At 37.5% G+C, this 27624-nt stretch overlaps 1 protein-coding gene across 5 annotated transcripts in view; it reads right to left on the bottom strand.

Annotated features, from left to right (window-relative positions):
- LOC23687899 overlaps positions 1-27624 on the bottom strand; it is a 756337-nt gene that overhangs the window by 117081 nt on the left and 611632 nt on the right. For all 5 annotated transcript variants that reach the window (XM_021843875.1, XM_021843874.1, XM_021843873.1 and 2 more), the window contains 2 exons: positions 7838-7947; positions 6520-6734 (listed from right to left, as the gene is read on the bottom strand). In XM_021843875.1, coding sequence (XP_021699567.1) covers positions 6520-6734; positions 7838-7947 — 325 coding nt within the window. The remainder of the gene's footprint in view (positions 1-6519; positions 6735-7837; positions 7948-27624) is intronic.

The raw sequence follows: 27624 nt of genomic DNA on the forward strand, positions 1-27624 counted from the left end.
GACGGAAAGTTTTCCCTAAAATTGCAATATTAAAAATGTTATATGTACGATCAATGTTTCGAAAAAAAATGACGTGATAATAGATCAAAACACTTTTGGATTGGCGGGTATATGTTGCAAAAACATGGTTTTGCAGCATATGAGAATAAAAAATGGTAAATTTACCTGAATTTCTATTTTATTATTTATTGTCTCCCCCCCTCCACACATTTTGATGGAAAGTGACAAAAGAAGATTTTAAAATTTGTTCCGGCCTAACTGTATATTTCGAACAAAACCGAATGAGTTACTTAGAACATATAGCTAGATCGAAGTATTTACTGTAAGCTTTAATGAACAAATAAAATATCACTTTGTATTTAAGAATATCAAAATGATATCAAATTTTGAAGTTAGATGCAGATCTGCAAATAATCTTCAAAAACTGCTATAAACACGGCATTTGATATAATTTTGATAGGATTTTTAAATCAGTTTCTGCTCGAGAACCTCGTGCAAATAAAATTTAGAAGTGCAACTAGTTTTGGGTAGGCTATATATTTGAAGTAATTTGAAGTGCATGTTGATCTTGAATAGTGTCCGATATCATTGCTGTGAAAAAAATAATGATCGCTTGGAAAACGACGAAGATATGCATGGCTGAAGTTGAACTTTTAACTTTTTCTGGACCCTTTGTAATATACATAAATGTTCTAGCTCTTCCACTATCAAAAGAGTTAAGTTTTCAATTGAAATTTTCTGCAGCTTTAAAGTTTCTTAGGGATTTCCCGTAACGCAGGTAGATCACTTTTACGTGGTGCGTTACGAGATAAGATCTACCGGGGCAGCAGGGACGAAAGTCCAGGGGCTTAACGGACCCCCCCCCCCTTCATAAAAACACAAAATACCGAATGCAACTCCATCAAAGCGACCGGTGCCGCTTAAATAACCAAATCACCCTAGCCCAAACTTACAGAAGTGCCAATCGGCACATCAGGATTGATGCCAGTAAGATCCGGATTAGGCGGCATCTACAAATTACGAAGCGCTCTTGGGGGAGGGGAAGTAGGCTCAAGCGTTACGGCTCATACAAAAATTTGAATTTTTTCATACAAAAAGCGTTACGGAGGGGGAAGGGGGTCAAAAATTGTCAATTTTAGCGTTACGTAATAAATGGACGCTGCTTTATGGCATACTGGTCACGATACAGACGGACAAGGCGACATTACACTCCTTAGTAGTGTCGGGTGACACTGGCCTGAAACGGAAAGAGGGCTAATGGCGCATGCTGCCCCCTCCCGTAAAACCATGGCAGGCCTTAGAGTACGTTCCTAATCCGGCGCCTGGTTGTTCCAACTGGGCGGGAGTAGGCTCAGATGCCATTACCTGACTTGCGTCGATCCGGCTCTGAACATAGCACCCCATAAAGGATTATGTCAACCCTAGTATGGCCTCCCCGCTTGCATAGATAACCATGGGTTCATAAAGGCGACTATTCCAGCGGAGATGGATAGCAGCTTTTAGAGGGACCCATAAGAGATGATCAACCAAAATAAACAACTAGCGGGATGTGAAGGAGAGGCTTCTGGATCCATCAGTAACCGGTTAAGGTTCCCCCCAAGAAAGGAGGCGACCAACATCGACTTAAGTGAAAAAAGTGTGGGAAAAAGCCTAGACACTGCACTGTGACGACGGCAGGCACTGGCCGCTTCAGTGCAACATGTGAGGTGACCGATGGCCCGGAACTAATCGAGGCCATGGATCGGAATGGGGAGAACCTTCCGAAAATGCTGAACAACTCGATGTCATCATCGAGTTTGTTAAGAGCAAAAGCAATATCAGCAAAGACTTGAAAACAAGTCTACTGAAATTGCGACAATCTGTCTTAGCTGCAAAGCTGGGTTACGAGAAAGCCAAGGCACAACTTGGCAAGGTAAAAGGCAAAAGAGACACTAAGTCGTGTCAGAATGAAGTCTTTTCTTTCACAGGCAACGCGAATATATCTGATGATATTATTCGATACGCGATGCGTAAGAGAGGACCTTCCGAGGATGAATACGTGGTGAAAAGAAGTATGGTTGCTAAGGGAAAAGTGACCTACGCAGCCGTCTTCCAAAGTGAAAAAGCTGGCTCCCCGGTCACGTGGACATGGCAACAGTAGAGAGGCTAAAACCAAGCCTAAGGAAGCCTAATGGCAACAGTAGAGAGGCCAAAACCAATCCTAAGGCGAAGTATTCACTGAAGCCCTGAGGCGCGAACGGAACACTCTGGACCTAAACGCCGAAGAGCTAGTTGCTGTGATATCAAGAACGTGTGATGCTTCCATGCCGAGCAAAGCCCCTCCTAGGGATAACAGGCCGCCGGTGTACTGGTGGTGCAAATCAATTGCAACTCTTCGAGCAATCTGCCTTCGGGCTAGACGAAGAATGCAACGCGCACGCACAGAAGCACAAAAGAAGAACTCGGTGCAGCATTCATGGAGGCAAAGTTGGCTCTCAAAAGGGAAATCAAGCATCGAAAACGGACATGCTTTGATAGTCTATTCTATTGATAGTCTATTAAGCCCATGGCCCCCAGCGCCGTATGCGGCAGATGAAGGAGAAGAAGTGACGAGAGTGACGTACGAAGAGCTGGCAGAAGTCGTGAAATCATTCGCGTCATACAAGGCACCGGGACCCGATGGTATCTCGAATGTTGCCTTGAAAGCGGCAGTAAATGCGGACTTATACATGTTCAGAACCACGAGGCAACGCAGCATAGGTCAAGGAATCTACCAAGATGTATGTAAGCGACAGACCTTGGTGAAACTACCAAAGGCGGAGAAATCACCAGGTGATTCGTCCGCGTATAGACCTAACTGTCTACCAGATACGACGGGCAAGTTATTGGAAAGGTTGGTGCGGACGACCTGTCCAACAACCAGTATGGATTCAGGAATGGTAAATCTACTCTGGATGCTATCCAGTCGGTCGTTCAAACAGCTGAGGTGGCAAGCGAGCATAAAAGGAGCAGCATCCGTTACTGCGCGGTTGTCACTATGAATGTGAAGAATACGTTCAACAGTGCAAGCTGGGAAGCGATAGCACATGCACTTCACCGCCTCAAGGTACCGGTGCAGTTGTGTAAGGTTCTAGAAAGCTATTTTGATGGTAGGATTCTACTGTATGACACAGAGGAGGAGCAGAAAAGCATTCGAATTACCGCGGGAGTACCCCAAGGTTCTATCCTGAGCCAGATGTTATGGAATGCGATGTACTCTGACGTACTGAGGATGCCCCTTCCAACGGGTGTTAAGACTGTTGGCTTCGCCGACTATATCACCCTAGTGGTCTATGGTGAATCGATGGATGAAGTAAAGTTGACAGCAGCGCAGGAATGGATGAAGTCTAGGAAACTAAAACTGGCCCGTCACAAGACTGAGGTGGTGGTGGTCAACAACCGCAAGTCCGAGCAACGGGCGCTTATCTCGGTAGGTGATTGCACCATAGAGTCCAAGCGATCCCCTAGGCATCTTGTGGTAATTATCGATGACAAACTCAGATTCGCTAGCCACGTAAAATATGCCTGTAAGAGGGCATCTACGGCTAAAGCGACGCTTTCGAGAATGATGCCTAAATGCTCTGATGTTATTGCCAGCAAACCCAAGCTCCTGGCAAGCGTGGCGCTATCCATACTAAGGTATGGAGGACCAATCTGGTCAAAAGCGCTTAGAACGAGCAGTACCTAAAGCTGTTGGAAAGCACGTACAGGATCATGTGCTTAAGTGTAGTAAATGCAGACGCAACGGTGTCTAAAGAGGTCGTGTGCATCATAGCCGGGATGACGCCCATCGGGCTCATCATCAAGGAAGATCTTCAATGCTTTAACCAAAGAGGTACCAAAGGAGTCCGCGACACGTTGAAACGAGTTGACCCCGGGAGAAGATGCTCAGTCCCAGAAGAGGACTGGCCTAAGCCCCAAGCAGCTGGTCTACAGCCAACGGCCGCTTCCGGGGTGGGCACCAAAAGCCGTCTTCTGTCTCCCGGGTCCCAGGGCGTATATAGTAGGGGAGAGCTTCGGATGTGGGAGTCCTAAAATGCTGAGGATTTAACTTACGGTTTTTATTCGAATGATCGTGGGCGGCGAGGGGTGACGAAACTCGGTAGTGGGAGGCAATTACCACCGGCGATGGACGGCGGGGTGGGCGGTGCTGAAGACTCGGGGACGGATGGTGTAATGCTGCGGGGCCGAAGGTCCCAATTACTTCGTGCTGGGATTCGGAGTGACGGAGCAGTCGACTGGAGCGCTGGGGGACCATATGCTACCGAAGGCGGTCGGCTGAACTTCTCTTTAACTACAGAGTAAACGGCGTCGGGGTGGCGGACCTGAGACGACTCGACTGTACCACCAGTTTGACGAGGTGGCTTCAATATCCGCCCGAAGAAACTATACGGCGATCCTGAGCAGTGGATGGCCTTCCACGTGGTCGACTTAGAGAGCCTGATGATGGCCAACGAACCCAAAACGTTCGACCCACTTTCGTCGTTGGGGCCGGCTCGTCGAGGCGGGATACCCACCGTATTGTTTGGCTGATTGCTTGCCCAGAAACCAGATAGACGTGGGTCAAACCGATATTTCTCCGGTAGCACCCGATGACTGATACCACTCGATGGCTAAGGGTCTGAACAAGACCGGCGTGACGTGGTTATTTTCCACTCGACTCTACCTTGATGATTCGACACTTCTGGCTTGGTTGAGAGATGCTAACTTACTGCCTATCTCCGATCCTTCGCTCTACCAGCACTCATCACCTTCGGTGTGGGTTCCGCGTTTTGCCACCTCCGCTTTTATTGAGTAGCACACGCAGCCACCCATTCGTAGGCCTGCGTTTTGAGCGTTAGCTCCCCCAAGCCGCCCATTTGATTTGGACGTTGGCTAACTTACATTTCATTCTCCTACCGTCCCACATCAATCAAAAGCAAAATGTTACTGTACGGTAACAACGTGTAAAGAGGAAACGCTCAGAAGTTGGCAGCAGGACTGGGATAACTCCACTTAGGGGGTCCATCTATCGGCTGATACCAAATGTGTCAGATTGGTATGGAAGAAACCACCTGACGCAGTTTCTGTCAGGATATGGTTGCTATAGACAGTACCTGCATATTTTCGGGCACTCAGAATATCCTGCGTGCCCCAATTACGCTGGTGTGGAGGAAACAGCGGAGCAAGTCGTGTTCGATTGCCCCCGTTTCATTGTTGTGAGAGTTCGCATGCTCGCTACATGCGGAGGGGACACGTCCCCCGAGAATATAATAGAGAGAATGTGTGCGGATGCCGAATGCTGGAATGCAGTAGCTACGGCTGTCACTCACAGTCACAAGAGTTGGCTGCAGAGTATTAGTCAAAGGCAAGTCCCTTGTAACATTGTTCAAGTCGGTTAGGAGATGCAGTTTGCCTAGGCTACTTCTGCTGCATATGTTGTGCTATATGCACTGGCCCCTTCCCGAAGAAATACCGTAAGTTGGTTCCGGGGAGATAAGAGTCTGAGGCCAAGGGTAATTCTGATTCAAAAAGAATTACTCAAGTATGTGCATGGGCTGGTTTTAGCGGGTTCGTCGTTGGTGCGTCATCCCCGTAGATTTTCCCCTCGTAAAAAAGGGGATCACCTTGCCTTAATTTGACCTTGAAAATAATCGACGGCACACTTCCTAGCATGTTTATTTTGCTGAAAAAGTGTGTATTTCATGGTAACAAAACTATTGATAACAATTCTGGGATTTAAGTGCATTTATGGTATTGCCTCGCGGAAATAACGCGCAGTGAGCAATCCCCGCATAGAAGAAAGGAACCTCAGTAAGCATTGCAGTTTCCAACATGATTGAATTGACATCACAGATTTACAACGCAACGATTCTATAGATGGGGTTAATAGTTTGCCGTAGTACCTAGGATTGGAGTTAGTTGGCTCCTCTTGTTGAGTAGCAAGATATCTGGTATGCACAACATTTTAGTTTATGTGAATGCTGCAGTGAACTCATAGTGGTTATTGCCATGAAGAGCCATGTTAGAAAAAAAAAGTTGTAATTAAGTATGCTACGGGTCGTCTTTCATCTATTGCTAAGATTTTCAAGATTCCAATGTGAGCGATTCCCATCTATGCGTTCCACATCAATCCATTTTCTTAAATTTTTCAATGAGATTTCGCGCGAAATCCGTCGAACCGATCAAATTAAAAGTTCATTCGGCATAAACAAAAATATTACATATTATAGTCATCGGTGACTATGATGACTCTGATGGAAAATTTAGCAATCAGTTACTCTGGATTTTCCCAGAATCAAAATTTTTCTTGCAACGCGTAATATTATGGGATAAGATATGTGTTTTCAAAAACCGTTATTGGGGCACAAATAGGCTATTGTGAAAGTCAGTTTTTCGACTTAAAAAAGTAAAGCTCTTAAAGTAACAACGTTTGACGGTACGCCCTACGAGACAACTGGAAATCATATCCGGTGCATAGAAAAAGGCCTCTTCTGATGGTGCCGTTCCGCCCATACTTACTGGATGTGAACGTGTGATCCCACCAGTCAGTCTTGCAGAGAAAGGCTTTGAGGTTGTCTGCGGTGCGTCCCACTATGACTACCGGTGGAGCAACGAGTGTCCTAACGAGCAAGGCGATTCCTACGAAACCGCACAGAAGTCCCAGCCGCTTCAACAGGTATGCATCGGTGATTTTCACCGCTTTCGCCGAACGCACGCGGAAGATGACTGATATGCTGCAAGTAGAAGAGCAGAACGGAAGAATCAAACGGATTTCAATTTCAAGCTCGTGGTTTGTCATGGCGGGTAGATATAAGGGTGGTTCCAAATATTGTTTTTGCTCCTCATTGCTCATTCGATTCTTGGTCGAATCTTGGGAGGGTTCCAAAATTTGAGCTCAACTGAGACTGCACAAGCCTTTCAAAGTTTGTATAAAAATTACTGTGGTAAAGCATATATTTTAGTCAATCGGCTTTAGTGTTTTCCCAAAAGTCCTTGAGAGTTAGTACTATGCTGGTATTACTATTAGCTACAACTTTGTCGAACACCATTTTTAATCGGACGTTCAAGTAACAAGTGTGAAGCAAAAACGAAGTTTTGAATCACCCTAATGGGTATTGCTTTCGCAAAGATGCAATGCATGCAATCGAACGTGATGCGTGGCTCTTGTTCTGGGTACCGGCTGATAAAGGCACGGTTTGTGTGAGGCGTAATTTATGATGGATGGGAAAGGATTTTTGACTCGTCATGAACATTAAATAAAGCAAATGGATAGCGGAGCTCAAACGAGATCACTGCTACTTGTTTGAAAGTGAGCTAGTAAATCGAGCTTATCATTCAATTTTGAAACCAGTCGAGGCAACAATATTACACCGATTAAAAGTTATTGTACTTTACATCCTCAATGCATTACATTGCATGGATATAGAAACAGTTCACTCGCAAAATATTATCTAGAAAAATCACGAATGAGTTACATTTTTGATATACGAATTAAAAGGTACAATAATTAAATTTACTTTTTTTAATTATCTTCATTGAGATTCTGCTCAGAGGGTTCGAATACTTAAAAGACTTCTTTCTTCTAGCCTTACGTCCTAGGAACGAATATACTCTGGAAAGCCCTGGAAAGTTAAAAAAAATCCAACAGAATTGACGGGATTCGAACTCACGACCTGCAGCATGGTCATGCTGAATAGATGCGCGATGGTTTTATCCATTGAGAACAGCTATCCGCCCTTGGTGCGCTGTGTACCTCCAGATTAAAAACAGAATCTTCTCCTACTTTGATGTTGCTACAGGGAATGGTTTCTAGATATGAAAGCCAATTATCTCTTACCGCCACGTCTTCAGCATCAGGGCACCATACGTGAGCGAGAATCCAATTTCTCGCAGCCATACTCGAGCAGTGCAGGTGTATAACGATGGGGGTGGATACATCACGATGGACTGTAATTAGCAGAAAATTACAACATTATTAATAGCATCAGTACAACAACGGACATGGATCCAGAGAGGAATGTGCATTTCTGTGGTTTTGCTAACGTAGCAGCTGCTGGGTTAATTTATATTGACTTTGAAAATTATGGAGAAGTGTTTATACGCACAATGTTATTGCGAAAGCAAAGCGGAAACAATGGTACGTGATTTGCTTCTGGCTTGGTTTGCTTACGTTATTCTGAACCAATAGAAGTCCTGTCACACAGCGAAAACAATAAATGAAAATAAACATCTTGTGCATATCAAGGTTTATTGGTTAGCAAATATATTGGTATATATCTTGTTGGCTAGGCCAGGATTGATTCTCAACCAGTGCTGCGCAAACGATACATTTTTTTCTTGTTTATTTTTTGCGTACGGTTTTTGCAATAGTAAACGCAATTATTAGAAAATATGTCGCGAGTGCAGTATACCGTCGTCGGGGGTGACAATGGGTCAAAAAGGGATATGTGCGATTTATTTTTTGAATAACTATCGCAATTTTAACTCCAATAAACTTCAAATTTGGTGTGTACGTACTTTGATGGTACATTAACAACTGTTCAAAAAATTAAAGACAAATATTTATTCACAGCGGCACCACAAGTGAATGAAAAATGACCCATTCTCACCCCATAGAGGGGGTGACATTGGGTCACTGTAATTGAAATAACTTGTTTTCGAGAATATGATTTCAAAACCATTCACAGCTGAAAAATCTTGACAAAAAACGATGCAAACAAGACAAAAAGATATCTAAGATGTTTCACAAGTATGATAAACCCACTTAAAAGAAAGATTATACTGAAAATTGAAGAGCTATGAGAAAAAATATGTAAACCAAACATTTTTCGTCAAGTTTACATAAATTTTCTTGGTTTCTACCTCAAATTGTCTTCAAAGTCTCATCCCCATTGCTATAAAGCCCATTCAGTTTCCCCAAAGGTGTACTGTAACAGTGATTATTTTAAACCTTCGCAAATAGTTAAATTTCGGTACGACATTCCACGATCAATAAATTTCAGGCAGAAGTTGACGTCATAATCCCAGTATTTCAGCGATCCAACTCATTTGTACTTCCGTGAGATATTTCTATAATATGAAAACACTGATAAATAATCAAATTAAGAAAAAAAAAACCCTTTTGATAAAAATTGACGATGATGCTGCGCACGAAACACAGTTGCTGGTTTGAGAAGTTGTCAAAATGCGTTGTATTGTTATTCAATGCACGGAATACTCAAGTAGACTTGTTTGATGCTCAAGAGATGCTGTATTTAGAAAGAATAAACACATCTTAATGAAAATAGAGAACACCCGGCACAGTAAAATGTCAAAAAAGTAGACTTGGAATTTCATTTACTATCGTTCTTGCTTGACCCAATCTCACCCCCATTTTCAATGTTTTGGACATCGTACCGAAAAAAATGATTTTTTTGTGGGAAAATCAAACAGATCCCGGAATATACCTGTGATGTGTAATGAAAAGACTTTCAACATTCTACTAATACAACAAAAGAGGATAGAGTACATGCGTGATACTTTGTACAGGAGAAATTTAATGCTGTAAATTTTATCTAGTTAAAACATGCAAGTTTATTGATGTAGTACACAAAAACTACTATTTCTAAAAATGTATATCGTTATGAGTTATGTGTAATAATATGTTCCCTAACATATGAATAATTAATTTTAGTAATATCAGCGTTATTGGCTGAAATATTTCACAAAACATATTTTTCCGTTTTGACCCAATCTCACCCCCTAGACCCATTGTCACCCCCATCGACGGTACCGTATTGTTAATGGGATACCATAAGAAAAATCAAACACTGTGAACATCGGAGAGTATCACCATGCAGTTTGTCAAGAGTCAAAAATGTGCTTCTGGTTCCAACAATTTGGTGAGATTGTTCTAATCTATATCAAACTAACTCATATATTTTCAAAACATCACATATGAATGGGTTGGGAGGGACCGCCAGGGCACCCGAATGAAGCGTTTTGGGCAGGGAGCATGGGACTACCTCCTCCCTGCTGCTAACATTTCGTGGATTGAGGGCGGGCTCTTCGACCCCATCTATTGGGAGTATTCCGTCAATCGAGGGCTTGATTTTACAGTTGTTCGTGAAAACTTTCTTCTGGAAGGAGATTCTTTTCCCCTGACGCGGGTTTCGTGCAAGTATCTCTGCTTGCGGGTCCGCACATCCATTTTTGGCCCTTCATACAGGAGACTGACTGATCACAAACAACAGTACAATCTTGATCAAATCGCTTTTCAGATTATTCCAGTGCTATAGGCAGATGCCTTGCTACAATAGATGGTAGAACTTAATCATCATATCTTGTTGGCTAGGCCAGTGATAATGATGATGCCATTTTAAAAAAAAAAAAAATCAATATTGGTATTGATAAGGAAGTAGCAAAAAGCAAATCATAACCATAGTTTATTTGATGCTTTGCACCAATGTTAGTGATATATTCCTTTAATAGTGAGTGTTATTGGAAAATTAGTTAAAAATCACTATTACAGGCACAGTTGTTAACACATACCACAAGTAATACTAAAATGGGAGCAAATGTACTACTAACGCAACTGTCAAAGTAGTTATCTTCGTAAAAATCGACAACTCGTATGAAAACAAACAAAAACTTACACCATTTTTATCATAAACAGAAATGCCATGTGTTGTTGTCGATTTGTCAATTACATGAGAGAAAACTGAATTTTCAGTTTTGATAATTACTCTTATTTTACGATGGATGTTTTTAATTCTTTATTATTATCATTCCAAACATTACATTCGCTTCTTATATCTAGGTATTCTGTGTACACTATCATCCTAATTTGGTAAAATTTTATAACGCATTTATAAACATTTTGTTAACAGCATATTCTATTTCATTTGCCATAGTAGTTCAGATTTTTTACAGTTGGGTTGATTACCTGTTTATAAGAAAAAAAAAACACTTTCAATTAACTTAATCTAACTTTACCTAGATATATAACGCATTTATCGTGGCAATAGAAGATTGCAACTATTTTTATTTAAAATTATTGATTGTTTTATTTGACATTTGTTCCAATGTTACAACGTTGGATATTATATGTAACTCATTGGTACTATACCAGAGTTAAAGCTTCAGAATCATTTTTAAAATTTTATTTTGAATCCTCTGCAGAGCTTTTTTTCCTAGTATTACAACAGCTAGTCCATATTGGCACAGCATACAACATGGCTGGCCTGAAAATTTGTTTGAAGATCATACGCAAACAAAGATGACAAGTAGGGCTATCACGGTTTTGAATTGAAAAATATCTTGAAGACCTCTCATCAAATTAAAGTCTGCCGTTGGAAATACTTTGTGAATTGTTCCATGCGCGATGTTTTGCAATAATTAAAGTTACCAATGAAGACAAATTTTAACTTATTGCCTGTCAGTTTCCGTAAGTCAGTTTGAAGCAAATTAACCTGCTGACTTGTGAATTGAAAAAATTGCTGACTTGTGAATTGGTAAATTGAAAGCTATGAAACTATATTTATTAAGCTTCAAACCAAGCAAACATTCAAAGCTTCAAAAAATTTGGTTTCAAATGACAAAAAGAGTTGATGTTTTATACGCCTATGAATGATGATTGCAATTCCCCACATGCTCCATCCATTCAATCATTACTATAAACAAAAAGTTTGGATCTTTTAAGAGTTTGGATCCAGTTTTTAAATAAGTTTCAGTTATAACTGCTTTATGTATGTTAATAACTGTTAGAATCCAATGATTCACACTAGATTTGCAAGATCCACCATGGAATACAGGTTATTTACCAAAATCCTCGGATCCACACTGATAAACAAGGATCCACACAGGAATTTCATAATCTTTGCTACGATCTTAGTATTCACACTACACTATCAGGATCCATACTGGAACACTAGGATCTATAAAGGAATTTCAGGGTCCATACTGGAATCCAAGGATCCTATCTAGAATTCTAGAATGTACATTGCAATCCTAAGACACACGCTTCACTTCAAGTGTGTATCCTAGGGCAAAACAGCTAAAAATATTTAAAAAATGCCTTTCGATGCAACCTAGAGGAAAAAATATTAATTAAAAACAACTTGTTAACAGACTGCCTTTGAGCTTTTTCATAGCTTTGCCGAAAATACCATCCTCCCAATTTGTCAAAAACGTTTACTGTATTAATGAAAGTAACTGATCTTAAAATAGATCATTAGGCGTCTGGGCCACATTTACAGAGGAGAGCGAGGTGGCCAGGCCCCTGAGCCCCCACAAATTTCGACAAACATATTCATAGTTAAACACAAAACAAATAATTAGAATCAGTTGTTATGTCAGGTTCATCACCGCTTTTGTGACATTGTAGATGATTTCATCGGCTTTTTTCGGTGAATTCAACATTAAAACGTAGCATTTTCCTAACGTTTGGCCCTTCAATGGATTTGGTCATACTCAGCTATTCATGCTATAGAACAAATCCTACACCACTGTTTCCCAATTTTTTTGACTTTCGCCCACTTGGGACCAATATTATTTATTCGCCCCCCCCTGATATGAGATTCAAACATTAGCGTTAAGTTTAGGTTGAACTATCGATCAATATCTCATCGTCAGTAAGGTATTGTGGGGGAAGTGTACCATTGGGGTAAGTGAATCATTTATCAATAATAAACATAAGTAGGGTCGGTGATAGCTACGAACAAATATTCGTCTAAAATCGAAAAATAAAGCCAGTGGCATTATTTTTACATAGGGTTTTGTTCTACTTCGTCGTAAGCGCTACTATTTGTCGTATCAAACTTTAAATGTTCCACTACGGCGGATATTCAAACTTACCTGCAACATAGATTCATTATCCAAGTGTAATTTTGTGAAAGCTGTTAAGGTTTGTACACTTGTACACCAAAAATGCAATAAAACTACTGTAGTTCGGTAAATACCTTCAGTTCAATTATCACCGAAATCGCATGGACGAACACGATTTGAGAGAAATGCTTAGCGATCGACGGAGCCACACCACTTTCCAACACAAGTTTCTTCCCGCCCCTGTGGGTGACTTACTTCGCCGGGCACTTATTTTCACTATGGAAAACCTTCGTACTACTTCACTGAAGGATTTCATTCCAATCACACAAATTAGTATATTCCATCATGGTGAAGGAATGGAGGGAGATGCCCGTAGATCTATATATTCTAGTTAAACATTTTATTATAGCGTTGATATGTTGTGTTTTAACCATTCAATACACACAGTGAGCCATAAGTTGTGAGACGAATCTGGAAACTGATTGCGACGGAGTTGAAAACGATACGACGGACTGAGAATACGGTAAGATGCATTTTCTTTGCATTATTTCCAAAAAGAGATCAAGATTTATCAAAATCTCATTGTACAATGCTAAAGCAGTTTTGAGAAAGAATTGTTTGGCATTGGTTTGTATCAGCATCATTCACTGCAATACTGGGAAAATTGCAGTTCTCACTGACCAATGCTTAATACGATGGATACTAGCACATCACCCTAATCTGAGAGCTTTGTATCTTGGTTTTGTGGAAAAAATATGAAAACTAACTAGGAAAACTCATATTTTTGTATTTATTATCGCTTGTGCCACTATAGGAACACATGTGCCTATAGTAGCACTATCTCTAATTTCTGTTCCTATAGTAGCACTAGCTTTACGGCGTAGGCAAAATACGAATCAAAATCGTATTTTCACAACACTTTTATACTTGTTTTTAATTATGAAACGTGGTTTACGGCTAACCAGCCAAGTGGAAGTTTAACAACTACCGAAAAGCTAAACATTACATATAATTTGCTATTGGATTTGATGGACAAATTGATGTGAAGATTTACGAAAAAGTTACACGTCTTCTCAGTGAGAATCGAACTCACGACTCCCCGATCTCTAGTTGGGGCGCGTTAACCACTACGCCATGAGAGGACTCATGAACGCAGAAGTTAACCTGAATTCGCTTCACGCTGAGCTTCACATCAATTTGTCCATCTAATCCAATTGCAAATTATATGTAATGTTTAGCTTTGCGGTAGTTGTTAACACTTTTATATTTTTCGTTCAAAGTGTGGATCAAACGCATTCGATTGATGTAAAAAAGTTCTTAGTTCATCAATTATTTTGTTTAATAAAAAATGTTTTCTGTTAGTAGTGCTACTATAGATTTAATAGGTTTACTGTAGGTGCTAGGGAGCTGAAGTTTTAAGCAAAACAATTTTTTTTTCGTTCATTTTTTGAACAAAATCAAACTGTGTACCAATGGTACTTAGATAAACAGGTTCTGACCTTCATGTCAAAAAATATTTTGCAAAGATTTATAGCAAAACGGCCGTGAAAAGCCACTAGTGCGACTATAGGGGACTGTCTACTAAGGGAACACTGACCTTACTTGAATATTTCGAATGTTTTCGCACCTTTGCTTCATTTTCAGTTATGTTCTCACGTACATCACACTGATACTACTGCAAAACTAATACTACACGTGCACTAACACAAACAAACTTGTTAACTGAAAAACTAACTTGTTAACTGTTAACTTGTTAACTGCAAAAATCAATGAATTTCAAAGTTGTTTTCTGTCCATAAAAAATCCATTGTATCTCTGCCTAAAATCGAATACTATTAGTTTTTTTTCAACACATGGTGAACATTTCAGTTCTTATTGTATGAATCACAATGAAAAAAGTGATTTTTATAATTAAATACAGATATATTGGTCATGATACACTTCCCCGAACTTTTTAATGGGATGGGGTAAGTGGATCAAGCATTATTATCATATATTGACAGACTGCTTACGCGGATTTGAATAAGTTTTATTGTCCTCAAATATTGTTTTCATTTTACTTTTATCATTCCTTGAATTTGTTAAATTGACCTGATGAAATTTTAATTAATCTACCTAAAAGTGTTGTACAGGCTTTCTAGTATAAAAAATGAAAATTTAGAAATTGAAACTTAATTTTTCATGGTTTTTATAAGCTGAAATGAAAATATACAAAATCTCCAACTGAAATCATATTATCGTACGTTATTTGGTCATATCAATTACTCTAGATAGATGATACAAATATTTTCACCATGGTGGGACAAGTGGATCATTTTGCGCAAATTTTCAAGTCCCTCATACTCAAAACATAACAATCATAAAAATCGAAATAAATAAATTATAATTATTAATTAATATAATAATATAAATTATTTTGTGAATTATAGTAGTTCCTCATTTGTTAACCACAAAAAAAATTCATTGTTCACATTAGCTATACATAACAATGAAGTTGATTGTTGATTTCTCTGTATCAACTTACCCCACGGTACCTTATAACGAAAATTGGTCAAATTTAAAGGGTGTCCTAGTCAACTATAATACTTCAATTAAAAACCCTGAAGAAAATGTCTCCTACTTGTATATTCATTTAAAAAATCTTACAATATCTATCTAATGCATCAATTGTTAAAGTATCAAACAAATATACAGTTCGAACGAAACGTGTAAATTTCTGAGACATATAATGCACATAATTGGAGCGTGGAATATCATGGATATTTACATGATATGTCATGTAAACTTCAATTATATGTGATGTAATCCAGCAGGATCCTCTGTGGTTACATGCCATATAACACAGTTTTACATGATTTCAGACTTAAATTTACATGACATCATGTTTACATCGCATAAATGAAGTTTACATGACGTGTAATCTTCATAATTTTTAACTGTGTATATTATTCTGGCTAGTGCGACCAACGTAAAAGTTTTGACCCACTTTCTGGATTTTTGTCTTCTTTTTTTAATATTTCTTAAGTTGTTGAAATAATTTGACGAAGTTTTGGGTGATTCATTTTCGGTCCAATCTATATGCAAAATATTGAAAAATATCAGTAAACCCAGACTATTTTCCATCTTTTCATTTACTGAAATATAACGTTCAGTTTACCGTTTTGACTCATATTCTGAACACAACAGGCAAACAGTGACTTCAAAAGCATTTGATTCAGATCCCAATCGTCAGTTTTGTCAATCTAAAATTAAAAACACGAACTGATTAAATAATTGCCAGTTTTGTATCTGTTTTTGTTTTTGAATTGCTCCCATAAAATCACTTTCACCCTCTTACTAGTATTTTCACCCCCCAAATTAGGTTCAACAAATTTTCGCCCCTCCTAGACCTGAAAATGGCACCCAGAAGGGCGAATTCGCCTACTTTGGGAATCACTGTCCTACATCATCAACCTATTAATTCTGTAGATTAGTATAATGATGATGGTGTAGAACTCGCTCTATAGCATGAACCGCTGAGTATGACCGAATCATTAATTTCACCGGAAAAAAGCCGATGAAATCATCTACAAAATAATCAGAATCCATACATACTTTTTCGAAACGCATCATATGATCAGAAAGATTCATTGTTATTAATAAATCCGGAATGATGGACGAGATTTATGCAAATAAACTCAGATAAAATTACTAACAAAATATTAAAACATTCAAAATGGGATTTTATTGACTTCACGAGAATCAAGAAGATTAAGAAAGATTCAAAAACGATTTGGATAAACAAGTGGAGTGCTATCCTTTTTCTTAAGTTCCTAACGATTTTCTAATGTAACTGTTCCAACTGTAACGAAAGCTTTCTCAACGAAGGTTACGACTGAGTTCAAATGCAATTGATATATCTCCAGATCAAATAATAGGAGTTAATATGAATAGTTATTCAAATATTTGTATTGAAAATGATTATCGATCACACTGCAGGGCTGGTAGTGTTTAAGTGCATTGAATATAGGAACTTTAGAGGCCTCTAGCTTAAAAGAACAACAGGAAAAAAAAAGAAAAACAGGAAAAAAAAACAAATGTAATCTAAAATGAACCAGAAGATAAGAATTTGTTTCTTCATAATATAATCAGGCCAGCCATTTCTCTTATTTTGTAATTACTTGTGACATTATGACAGTATTACTTCTTGTATTACTATATAAATGATTTTTCCTGATTTTTTTTAGGAATTTATTCCGAAGATTTCTACATTAGTCCATTAAGTGATTATTTCCTGTGTAATTCCTTCAAAAATTTTCCTAAAGAATTTTTTCAAACAAAAAGTTTTGGATATCTCAAGAATATAACCTGTATTTTTCCAAGGATAACCATAGAAATTACCAAAAAGATTCCATCGGGAATTTCTTCAAAGATTCTGTTTGATATTTTTCAAGGTAGTCCTAAGTTCACCAGGATTTTATCCGGAGATTCTTCCCTTGATTTTTTTAGTATATCCTCCAAGATTTACGTTTAGAACATCTTGAAAATATCTGTGTCAGTTATTCTAGAGTAACAATTGTAGAAATCGGATGAAGGATTAGTAAACAAAATAACTGGTAAAGCTCATAGTAAAGTCTTTGGAAAAAAAATCGGGGTAATTCTAGAGGAAATTACTGGAGGTACTACCGTTGGACTGCTCAGGGATTTCCTGGAGAAAATCCTTTAAGCATTCTTTGAAAAATCGCTGGAAGAATTTCTGGGAGCATTGGTAGAGAAATCTCTAGTAGAATTTCAAGAAAGATCCCTGTATGAGTTCTTGAAAATATTCCAGACGAAATCTCTGGGGAAACCAATAGAAGATTTCTTGAAGTTTTTCCTTGAGCTTGGGAGATGATCCTTGTGCAAATCGATTCACTAATTGGGATCAGGCGCTCATAAATCGAAAAAGTTTTGTTTCCTAAATCATTTTTAGTTATTTCCTACATATTACTAACACATTATTAAAAGAATCCATAATATTCAGATGCTACTTGCTCCAGCTTCTGAGGTATACAGTATCAAAGTCAGAAATGAATACAACATTTACACTTTTCGACGAAAAAAACCTTTTCTTCAAGTTCATTAAACAATTACATTTTTCATTAATGATCTTCGTTTAAATACGTTCCCATTAAAGTTTTCACATAAGCTTCCTGGTGCACTGTTAATATAATTTCATTTAATCAACAAGCAAAATTAAATATCAAATAAAATAGAAAAATTTAGAAAATAATGCCAAATTCAAAGGTCGAAAACTTTTTACCTCGCATTTCTCCACACTGATGTTTAGATATAAATCAAGCTTGAAACTTCTACAAACATGTCACACAGATAAATCTTGCATATTTGAAAGTTATATCATTTTTCATTTTTTTTTCGTAGCGCTCTTCTTTTACCGTGCATGCTTAAAATAAGTTCCTTTCCACATTACTCAATGTTACAGATGGTCAGAATTTTGTTATTTTTAGTCGGCCTACTGTTTTTTTTTATTTATTCCTGACCTTTTTTTATTTTGCCCTTAGGGTGGCCATTAGAGTGGTTCAAAAAATCGTTTTTGCTCCACACCGCTCATTCGATTCTAGATCAAATTCTGAGTGTCCTCCCAAAATTTGAGCTCATTTGGATGAAAACTGAGACTGCACAAACCCTTTTAAGTTTATATGAGAATTACTATGGGAAAAGCAACCAATTCATTCAATCGGTCATAGTATTTGCCCATGTTTTCTTGGAGATTAGAACTACGTTGATACTGTGAGATACATTCATCAGCTACAACTTTGCCGAAGACCGTTTTCAAATCAGACGCCTCAGTAATTAGTTATTGATTTATATCCAGTCACATATTCTTCAGCAGCGCTCATTTAACTTCTGAACAGGCAACATTGCTGCACCTTGCGCGAAAGATAGCACGCACAAATCATGGCTACTATGTTTTACTGCATATATCCAGTGATGCCTGCAGAGCAGCCCAATAATTATAGCCAAAGTTTTACAACTCATTCAAAAATCAATAACTAATTACTGGGGCGCTCGATGTGAAAACGGTCTTCGGCAAAATTGTAGTTGATGAATGTATCTCACAGTATCAACGTAGTTGTAATCTCCAAGAGCACATGGGTAAACACTATGACCGATTGAATGAATTGGTTGCTTTTCCCATAGTAATTCCCATATAAACTTAAAAGGGTTTGTGCAGTCTCAGTTTTCATCCAAATGAGCTCAAATTTTGGGAGGACACTCAGAATTTGATCTAGAATCGAATGAGCGGTGTGGAGCAAAAACGATTTTTTGAACCACTCTAGTGGCCATCTTCTTCCTAAAACATAATTTTAGGATATATGAATTGAAACGATTTTTGAAGCAAAGGTAGTAAATTCGTGGTTATGCTACTTTTTTTTTTTTTTTCTTAACCACGACGACCACGACCATCATCATTGAGAAAATGTACTGAGAACAGTTCGGTTTGTGCTGTCGTTGCGATAGCATGCATTTTCGTTTATAGTCCGTGTAGTGTGTTTAAATGGAGTTTGTCACAAATGAAATAGTTAAAATTATATGCTGAATTAATCTTTTTACAATGTTCGTTTATAGTTTTCAATCAATGGAAGATTTGAATGTGATTTCAAGAAGAAAAAAGTGAAATTCATCAGAAACGAAAACAAAAATGTTGCGAAAAATTGAAAAGAAACGATGAGTGTGTGTGCGTGAGAAAGTCTCGATAGCTTCAAGCGTTTCCGACGGGAGTTTCGATCTCTTTTTGACAGTTGGAAGTGGATGGATGGCTATGATTTTGAATTGGCAGTAACTGGTGAGAGCGTTGCATGTCGTTTGTGTTTGTGATTCAATGTTTCATGTAGTTCTAATTACGAAACCGATTTGATACACCCTGGAAAATTTTTACCTAGAGCATGTGTTACGCTAACGTTTGTATAAGCTTGATTGGTTCGTTTTTATTTTGGTTGTTTTTCATTGGTGGTAAAACAACTCATGAAGGGTTGCCCAATAATTACGTAAGGTTTTTAGAAAGGGTTGGAATTTCTTACGATAAGTATAATTTAATTTAAATTTTTATACAAAAACTCTTACTATGATTGGAGAGGAGTTGTCAAATGGTTGAAATTGTCTTACGTAATTAATGGACAACCTTTACGCTATAAGGTATCTTATTTGTGTATGAGAAATGTCTGAAGTGCGGTTCTTGACTTGTCCATATCTCTATGTAGAAAGATTTCAAGGTGAAGAAGCTCCACATAATCGTAAAGTTCCTAACCACCACTAGATGGCTTCTAACAATTATAACACGCTTGAAAATTTCAAAACGTTTTTTTACTCAGTGACGATCCGAATATTACGTAACGCAAAAATTGTCACTCTTAAGGCTAAGTAGCCCGTCATTCGTTTTGGCAACAATGATTAGTTTTCAGCTTGCATTTCAAAGTGATAAAACTCAGTCTTGATAGTTTATATTGACTTGAAAAAGTATCACTGTACGCGCCAACATGCATAAAGTATGCTGATACTTTTTCAGTTGTGTCAGTGCAAAACCAACAGATTTTCTTTGATTCGAAATCGTGAGATGAATTAGCAACAACCATCAACGACGCGTACAAATTTCAATGACGGCCTACTTCGCCTTAAACCCCATTCCATTGCAGGACGTTGGTTGACGGCATATTACATTTTAAGTATTCAGAATAATTGTAGCATAACACCTTCAAATGCAGGTGTAGTTTTACAGATTAATATCATCGGAAGGTTTTCATCCTAGCCAGAATTCGGAAAAGATAAAAATCAATGGAGTTAACATAAGCTCTGGATCCGTTCTTTTTTTTAATTATATTTACATGCATCATTGATGTTTTCTAATCGAAAATAGGAACAAGAGTGGCTACTGGAGATACTTCCGTTTTATATTGTTCAACCATTCTAGATGTTTTTTTTCAGCTTCCACAGCACAGTTTTAATTGGAGTAATATTTCATAAGGATTTAATTTCAATATTTATATTTTAGCTCAGTTCTTAGCAGTAGAGGCTCCATAAGCATCGTTCCGGGCAGTTGTGCATTTGAAACTCTCATACATTCTTAGGCACTATTAACTTCAACGATTGTGGTTGGATCTTTTATTATCTATACAGGGTGTTTGGTTCCGGAGTTTAAGAATTTTGAGGGTAGATAGATCTCCACGAGTTATGAAAAAGTGCCTAAGGAACATAGGGTCGCAAGTCACTGCTAAGTGAATTAATCACAATTTAAAGTTTTTCAATTTTCTCATCTTTAATGCTCCATATCTAAATAACTATTAGCCGTACATTCAATCTCTGCGCACGAATCGAAAGCTTATGACCTCATCTTTCTTAGCTTCTTTGAAATGAATTTTGTAGAAAATGGTTAACATGTATAAATAATGAAAAGTTTGCAAAAAGTGACGAAAAAATCAGCATTTTTTCAGGTATTTTCATGAAATTTAATATGATAATGAAACTTCCTTTAAAAAAGTTCTTCTACAAAATATGCATTATCTTGTTAGCTGCCAAAGTTTCTTTGGGAGCAACATTGTATGTTTTATAGATTCGTCACAATATCACTTTTAATGTTGTGCACCAAACAGTAATAAATCAATCAAATAATTGCCGGTTTACCCTATTCGTTCGTATGTTCGTTGATTGCTGCCTTTGCGTGGGAATGAAGTGGACGGTGACGACGGATGTTGGTCGTGCCGAAGCGGAAGGAAAATGAATTCGCTTTGCAATTTGCGCCATGTCATTTCGCTGCGGCGTTTGGTTTGTAAACAGTTGCGCCAACAGATTCAATGCGTGCGCCGCATGACTGTCGTAGTAGCGAAAGTGTGTTCATAAAGACTAATCCCTTTAAATTTTTCGCACTAGTAGCTGAGCTACGGTGCAGAGCGGATGGGGGGTGCGCGTGTGCGTGCAGCGAGAACTCAATTTGTGCATTTCTCGTGTATGACGTTGCACTTTTAATGCATTATTATGCTATTATGGGTCATTTATACATGAATTACATGTGGGATATAGGGATTAATAATCTTGACCCATATTGTAAGCGATGTACATGAGATTGGGGGAGGGAGTCATACAAGGGGAGAGGTCGGTTTTTAAGGAACCATACAGGGGGAAGCGAGGTGTGGAGAATGAACACGGTACAAACAAATTTTATTTTATGTTTTTGTATAAATCACGTGATTCATGGACAACCTCTTTTCACGCACCACGCGCGTCGTTGTAATGTTGTACTTGTAATGTAACCTCGTAAACCTCGTTCGTGATACACAGCACAAGCGAGGTGAAGTCTTAGGTCGATTTCTCAATGCGGTGGAAATTCGAGAAAATGTCTAACCCTAAACGACCTTCAATTGGCGGGATTCGAACCCACGATCAACAGCATGGTTCGCGGAAGTACCGCTACGGGCAGCATATGATATGAAATGTAGGAATATTATAATCACGTAGAACATAGTTTTGCATAATGTGCCTTGCTAGAAAAGTCTATGAAACGAAATTTCTTCCTTTAGATAAACCTCATATTTTTCAAAGATTTTTTTCTAGTGTTACGTTTCAACAGGAACCTGCTCCTCAGCTAAGTGTAAGTACTTCCACTGTTATTACCCGAGTGGTTTTCGTTCCAATAGATTATTATGTGCATTTATAAGCGTAAAGGTTCCTTCCAAAATCACAAGCAGCATTTCCAGAACTTTCAACAGAGATTGCTAAAGCAATTTCTCTCCTCTATTTTACGAAGAAAATTACAAGGAATTATACTGGAGATAACTCAAAACAACAACATAGTAATTCGTTTGAGGATTGCTTCACGAATGATTTCAAGAATTATTCAAGGAACTGCAACGAAGGTTTTTTCAAAAATTAATCTGGAAGTTTCTTGATCTCCCAATTTTTATTTCTGGAATGCTAGAGATAGTCGGGTCTCGGGTTTCCATTTCGCGTTTAAAAAAAATGAGTTCAGGTTCGGGTCGAGTATAAGAGATTTAGGTCGGGGTTCGGCTTGGAAAATCTTAGGTTTCGGTCCGGTCGGGTTTGAGTCGTCTTTGGTGATCATTATGAACAGAGCAACAATCGCCAACGAACATTTCTGCCAAATAAGAATTGAAAAGAACTCTCTCAAGCGTACTCCAGCGTATGTCAGAAAAGTTTAATTTACTAGTAATTTCAAACAGGGCTTTTAGGGTTTGAGTTTGGAAACAAATTATTATTTCGGGTTTGGATCGGGCCCGGGTTAAAAAAAAATAAAACATGTCTGGTGGGTTTGGGTTTATAAAATGTGAATTCCGACCAAACCTACTTTCTGGAGTTTCTCCAAAAGTTACATTTGAAATACCTCCAGGAAATTTGTCTGGAAATCTTCAACAAAAAAATGTTTATTTCTGTAGAACACACTTTTGTATTTTCTAAGGACTTGTTTAGGTATTTCCACATTAAGTGGTTCTGAAATTATTGCAAAAGTTCTATTGAGAACTTTTCAAGTTGTTCCTTTTAGAATTCATGAAGAAGTTCATGATTTCTTCAGGCATAATTTTTGGAAATTCTAGATGAGTTCTATCCAGAATTTCTTCCTCCAGAAGTGTTTCTTCAGGAAGTTTTGAAGAACCTCCTGATCATAGTAATCCTGGAACTCTGCATGAAAACCTTCGGATATTCCAAGTGATACCTCTGTGGTTTTATGCAATATTCTTCTTGAAATTCCTTCACGGTAATTTGACTACGAATTGATACAGAAATGCGTATAGAGATGCTCTCAGGAAACAATCCAGTGATTACTTCCAGGATTGCTTAAAATATTGCATTAGAGACACCTCTCGGCGCTCCAGAAAGGATTCCTTAAAATTGTTTCTCCAGGATTTTCTAAGAAACACCCTACTTTGATTATTCATCTGTTTTCTCAAGAACATTAAACTTATTTTCATTATTTTTTCTACGGTTCATACACAATAATAGAGGGTACTTCAAACATTTGCAAAATGACTTGAATAACTATTTTAACATTTTCAGTCGTTTTCAGGTTTTTCCTCCAAAATTTTGCAAGTACCCTTCTGGATTTAATTTCTAATGCATCATTGATTCAAAATATTGGTCAATTCAATGCTGAGAAAATATGACTTGTTTTTTTCCAGTTTAGTTTTTGACATGTGTCACAACTCAAGTATAAATTTGGTAAACAATATTCAAACAATTCCTACAAAGTAAGTTTTATTCATTCGACACGTCAACTGACCAAAAACTTATGTATGTTTTTTCAGGTGGTGACCTTAAACTTTTGAACGCGAGTTTATATTAACTTAAACAAACTTAAACCTAAACCACAAACGTAATCATAACGAACCAAACTATGTGTCTTTAAACTATAAACTTTATCATGAAATTGACTATCTATTTTCAAACAAAAACCATTGCACCATTTACTTATCATATATTTCTTACCAATGAACTCACTACATCACTAGTTATTTTTCGATGCTGATTTTTTTGTTTTTTGTAATGAAAAAGTTGTTAATACAATAGATATCGTTTTTGACGAAATTTGTCTTATAAAATAAAGAAATGTTCAAGGGATCTTTTCTATGAATTCAGAAGGCTTATAAAGTTTTCATGGATGTAACAGTCACATTTTTTAATATGAAGACTCTAGTTGGATCAAGAATAAACTCCACGAGGACTTCTGCTTAATGCTATAAACTTTATTGTTCTGAAGCCTAGCGTTTGAAATTAAGCTAACATTTATTTAGAGAAATATGAATAAATTACTCACAAAGAAGAGAAATAACAAACAAATTTACTGGTATAAAATACATAGAGGGTCGATGAAGCCGCATGACTGAGAACAAATATTCGAATAAAATGGAAAAATAAAGCCAGTGGCCTTGTTTTTACGTCTGAAATCTTTTTATCACGGTTTTGTGAAAAAAAACACAAAAAAATACGAAACAAATTGTTTTTGTATTTATTGTCGCTTAACTAGCGAAATACAAATCAAAATCATGTTTTAACATAACTTTTACTTTTTTGCTTTTAAAAGTGGATCAAAAGCTCTTGATTGATATAAAAAAGTTCAAATTTAATTAATTTTTTTTTTATGAAAAAAAGTTTTTCTTAGTAGTGCTACTATAGGAACAATAGGTTTCCTATAGATGCAAGGGAGCTTAAATTATAAGCAAAACTATATTTCGATCATTTTTTTTTAACAAAATCGAGTTTTGTGGTGAATGGTTCCTGAGCTTCATGTTAAAAATGTTTTGCAACGATTTGAACCAAAACGGCCGTTAAAAAACTACTAGTGCGACAAAAGGGGACTGTCTACTAAGGGAACACCGTACACGAATTACGAATAATTTGAAAAATAAAATTCCACCAAATTTGCTTTATTTTCACGTTTTTCAGAATTTCCCGGGATCCCGGGATTTCCCGGGAAATGGTAATTTTCTTTCCCGTTTCCCGGGAAATCAAATGCTGGGAAATTTGAAAACTCTAGTTATTTCAAGCCTAGTGCAAAAATGTATTATTTTAATAATTAAATAGGATATTTTCATTAGTTGTTCAAGAATCAAGAACAATAAGTCAGTAGAGAGATATAGGGGAAGTGGTGGCAAAATGAACTGGGGTAGCAAGATGAACATCGTGCCTTTTACCGAGAAAAAACAAATTTGATTGAATTTTTATCACGCACGGACGATTTAGAGCAGTGGTCCTCAGCATAACTGGTTAAACGGGTCATCACTTTACTCCTATTTTTTTAAATCCGATCGAAACGACTCGACTAGAGTTTCTGTCGTCCAAAAATTTCGCTCTGCACGACTCTGTCAGTCGAGTTTTTCGATATTTGTCACACAATTACACTGGGTTTCTATCGGGGTCGACAGGTGACTTCTGAAATAAGCATGCCTATTGTGTTCGACAGTTACTAACCGTTTCAATATTCTTTTCTGATAACACCGATGTCCCTGAATTGTCAAGAGTTCGTCCTTCGTGCAAAGATATAATGCCAATGACAATACAATGACATGTTATGTCAAAAAATTATACGATTTCCGAAAGTGAAACATTATGGTCACAATCAATCCAGTTACGATTCAAGAGATAAAGCATGTGGATTACTTTATTCAAATATTAAACAATCTTTGACAAACTTTTAATATTTTCCCCAATTTGATGATTGCAACACTAGTATAATATCAACAATTAATCTTTATGTTATAAAAAAATCCTTAGCCACAGCGAATCTAAAACTTCAGCGTAATTTTGGAACTAAAGTAGAAATATTAGGAAAAAAAAACACTTTCTTTTTTGAAAACAAAAGCTACTGGAACGTCGCAACTTTGTAGTCTTGAAGAAGCTGAGAGCCGCATACGGACCGCGGGCCGCAGTTTGGTGACCACTTCCTTAAATAATACTGCTAGAATCCCTTCCAGAAATACCTCAGATAATATCTTCAGAAATATCTCCAAGAATGCCATCAGGAAATTATCGAGGAATACCATCAAAGATTCCTTCATGAATACCTTAGGGAATAAAACACGTATACCACAAAATTCCTCTAACGATTCCTCTAGGAGTACCTCCAAGGTTTCATACAGGAGTACTTCCAGGGATTAAACCAAATACAACTCTAGGAACTCTTCTAGGAACATGAGATTTCTCCAAAATTTTACTACAAAGATTCTTCAAGGAAAACCTTCAAGGATTCCTCCAGGAATACCTGCTAGATTTCCCAAAAATAACTTTTAATTTTCCTACAGCAATCTCTCTTAAAATTCCTCCTGGATGACTTTGAAGAGTTGTTTAAGGCATTTGCTCAGAGATTTGTAGGGACATTCTCCAGGAATTTCTCTTTTAGTGATTCCTGCAGAAGTTCTTCCATATATTACTCTAGCAATAAGAACCTGGTAGTATTCCACAGGAATATCTCTAGGCATTTCACCAAGGATAACTCCAAGATATTCTACAGGAATACATTAAGGGGTTTTCCAGTAATCTTTCAGAGGATTCTTTGAATTATACCTCCAGAGATTTTACAAGAATACCTCCATGAACTCCGTCAGAAAAACTTGCAAAAAATGTTTGAAGTACCCTCTATTATTGTGTATGAACCGTAGAAAAAATAATGAAAATAAGTTTAATGTTCTTGAGAAAACAGATGAATAATCAAAGTAGGGTGTTTCTTAGAAAATCCTGGAGAAACAATTTTAAGGAATCCTTTCTGGAGCGCCGAGAGGTGTCTCTAAAGCAATATTTTAAGCAATCCTGGAAGTAATCACTGGATTGTTTCCTGAGAGCATCTCTATACGCATTTCTGTATCAATTCGTAGTCAAATTACCGTGAAGGAATTTCAAGAAGAATATTGCATAAAACCACAGAGGTATCACTTGGAATATCCGAAGGTTTTCATGCAGAGTTCCAGGATTACTATGATCAGGAGGTTCTTCAAAACTTCCTGAAGAAACACTTCTGGAGGAAGAAATTCTGGATAGAACTCATCTAGAATTTCCAAAAATTATGCCTGAAGAAATCATGAACTTCTTCATGAATTCTAAAAGGAACAACTTGAAAAGTTCTCAATAGAACTTTTGCAATAATTTCAGAACCACTTAATGTGGAAATACCTAAACAAGTCCTTAGAAAATACAAAAGTGTGTTCTACAGAAATAAACATTTTTTTGTTGAAGATTTCCAGACAAATTTCCTGGAGGTATTTCAAATGTAACTTTTAGAGAAACTCCAGAAAGTAGGTTTGGTCGGAATTCACATTTTATAAACCCAAACCCACCAGACAT

Source organism: Aedes aegypti, chromosome 2, assembly GCF_002204515.2.
Source record: "Aedes aegypti strain LVP_AGWG chromosome 2, AaegL5.0 Primary Assembly, whole genome shotgun sequence".
Taxonomy (NCBI): Eukaryota; Metazoa; Arthropoda; class Insecta; order Diptera; family Culicidae; genus Aedes; species Aedes aegypti.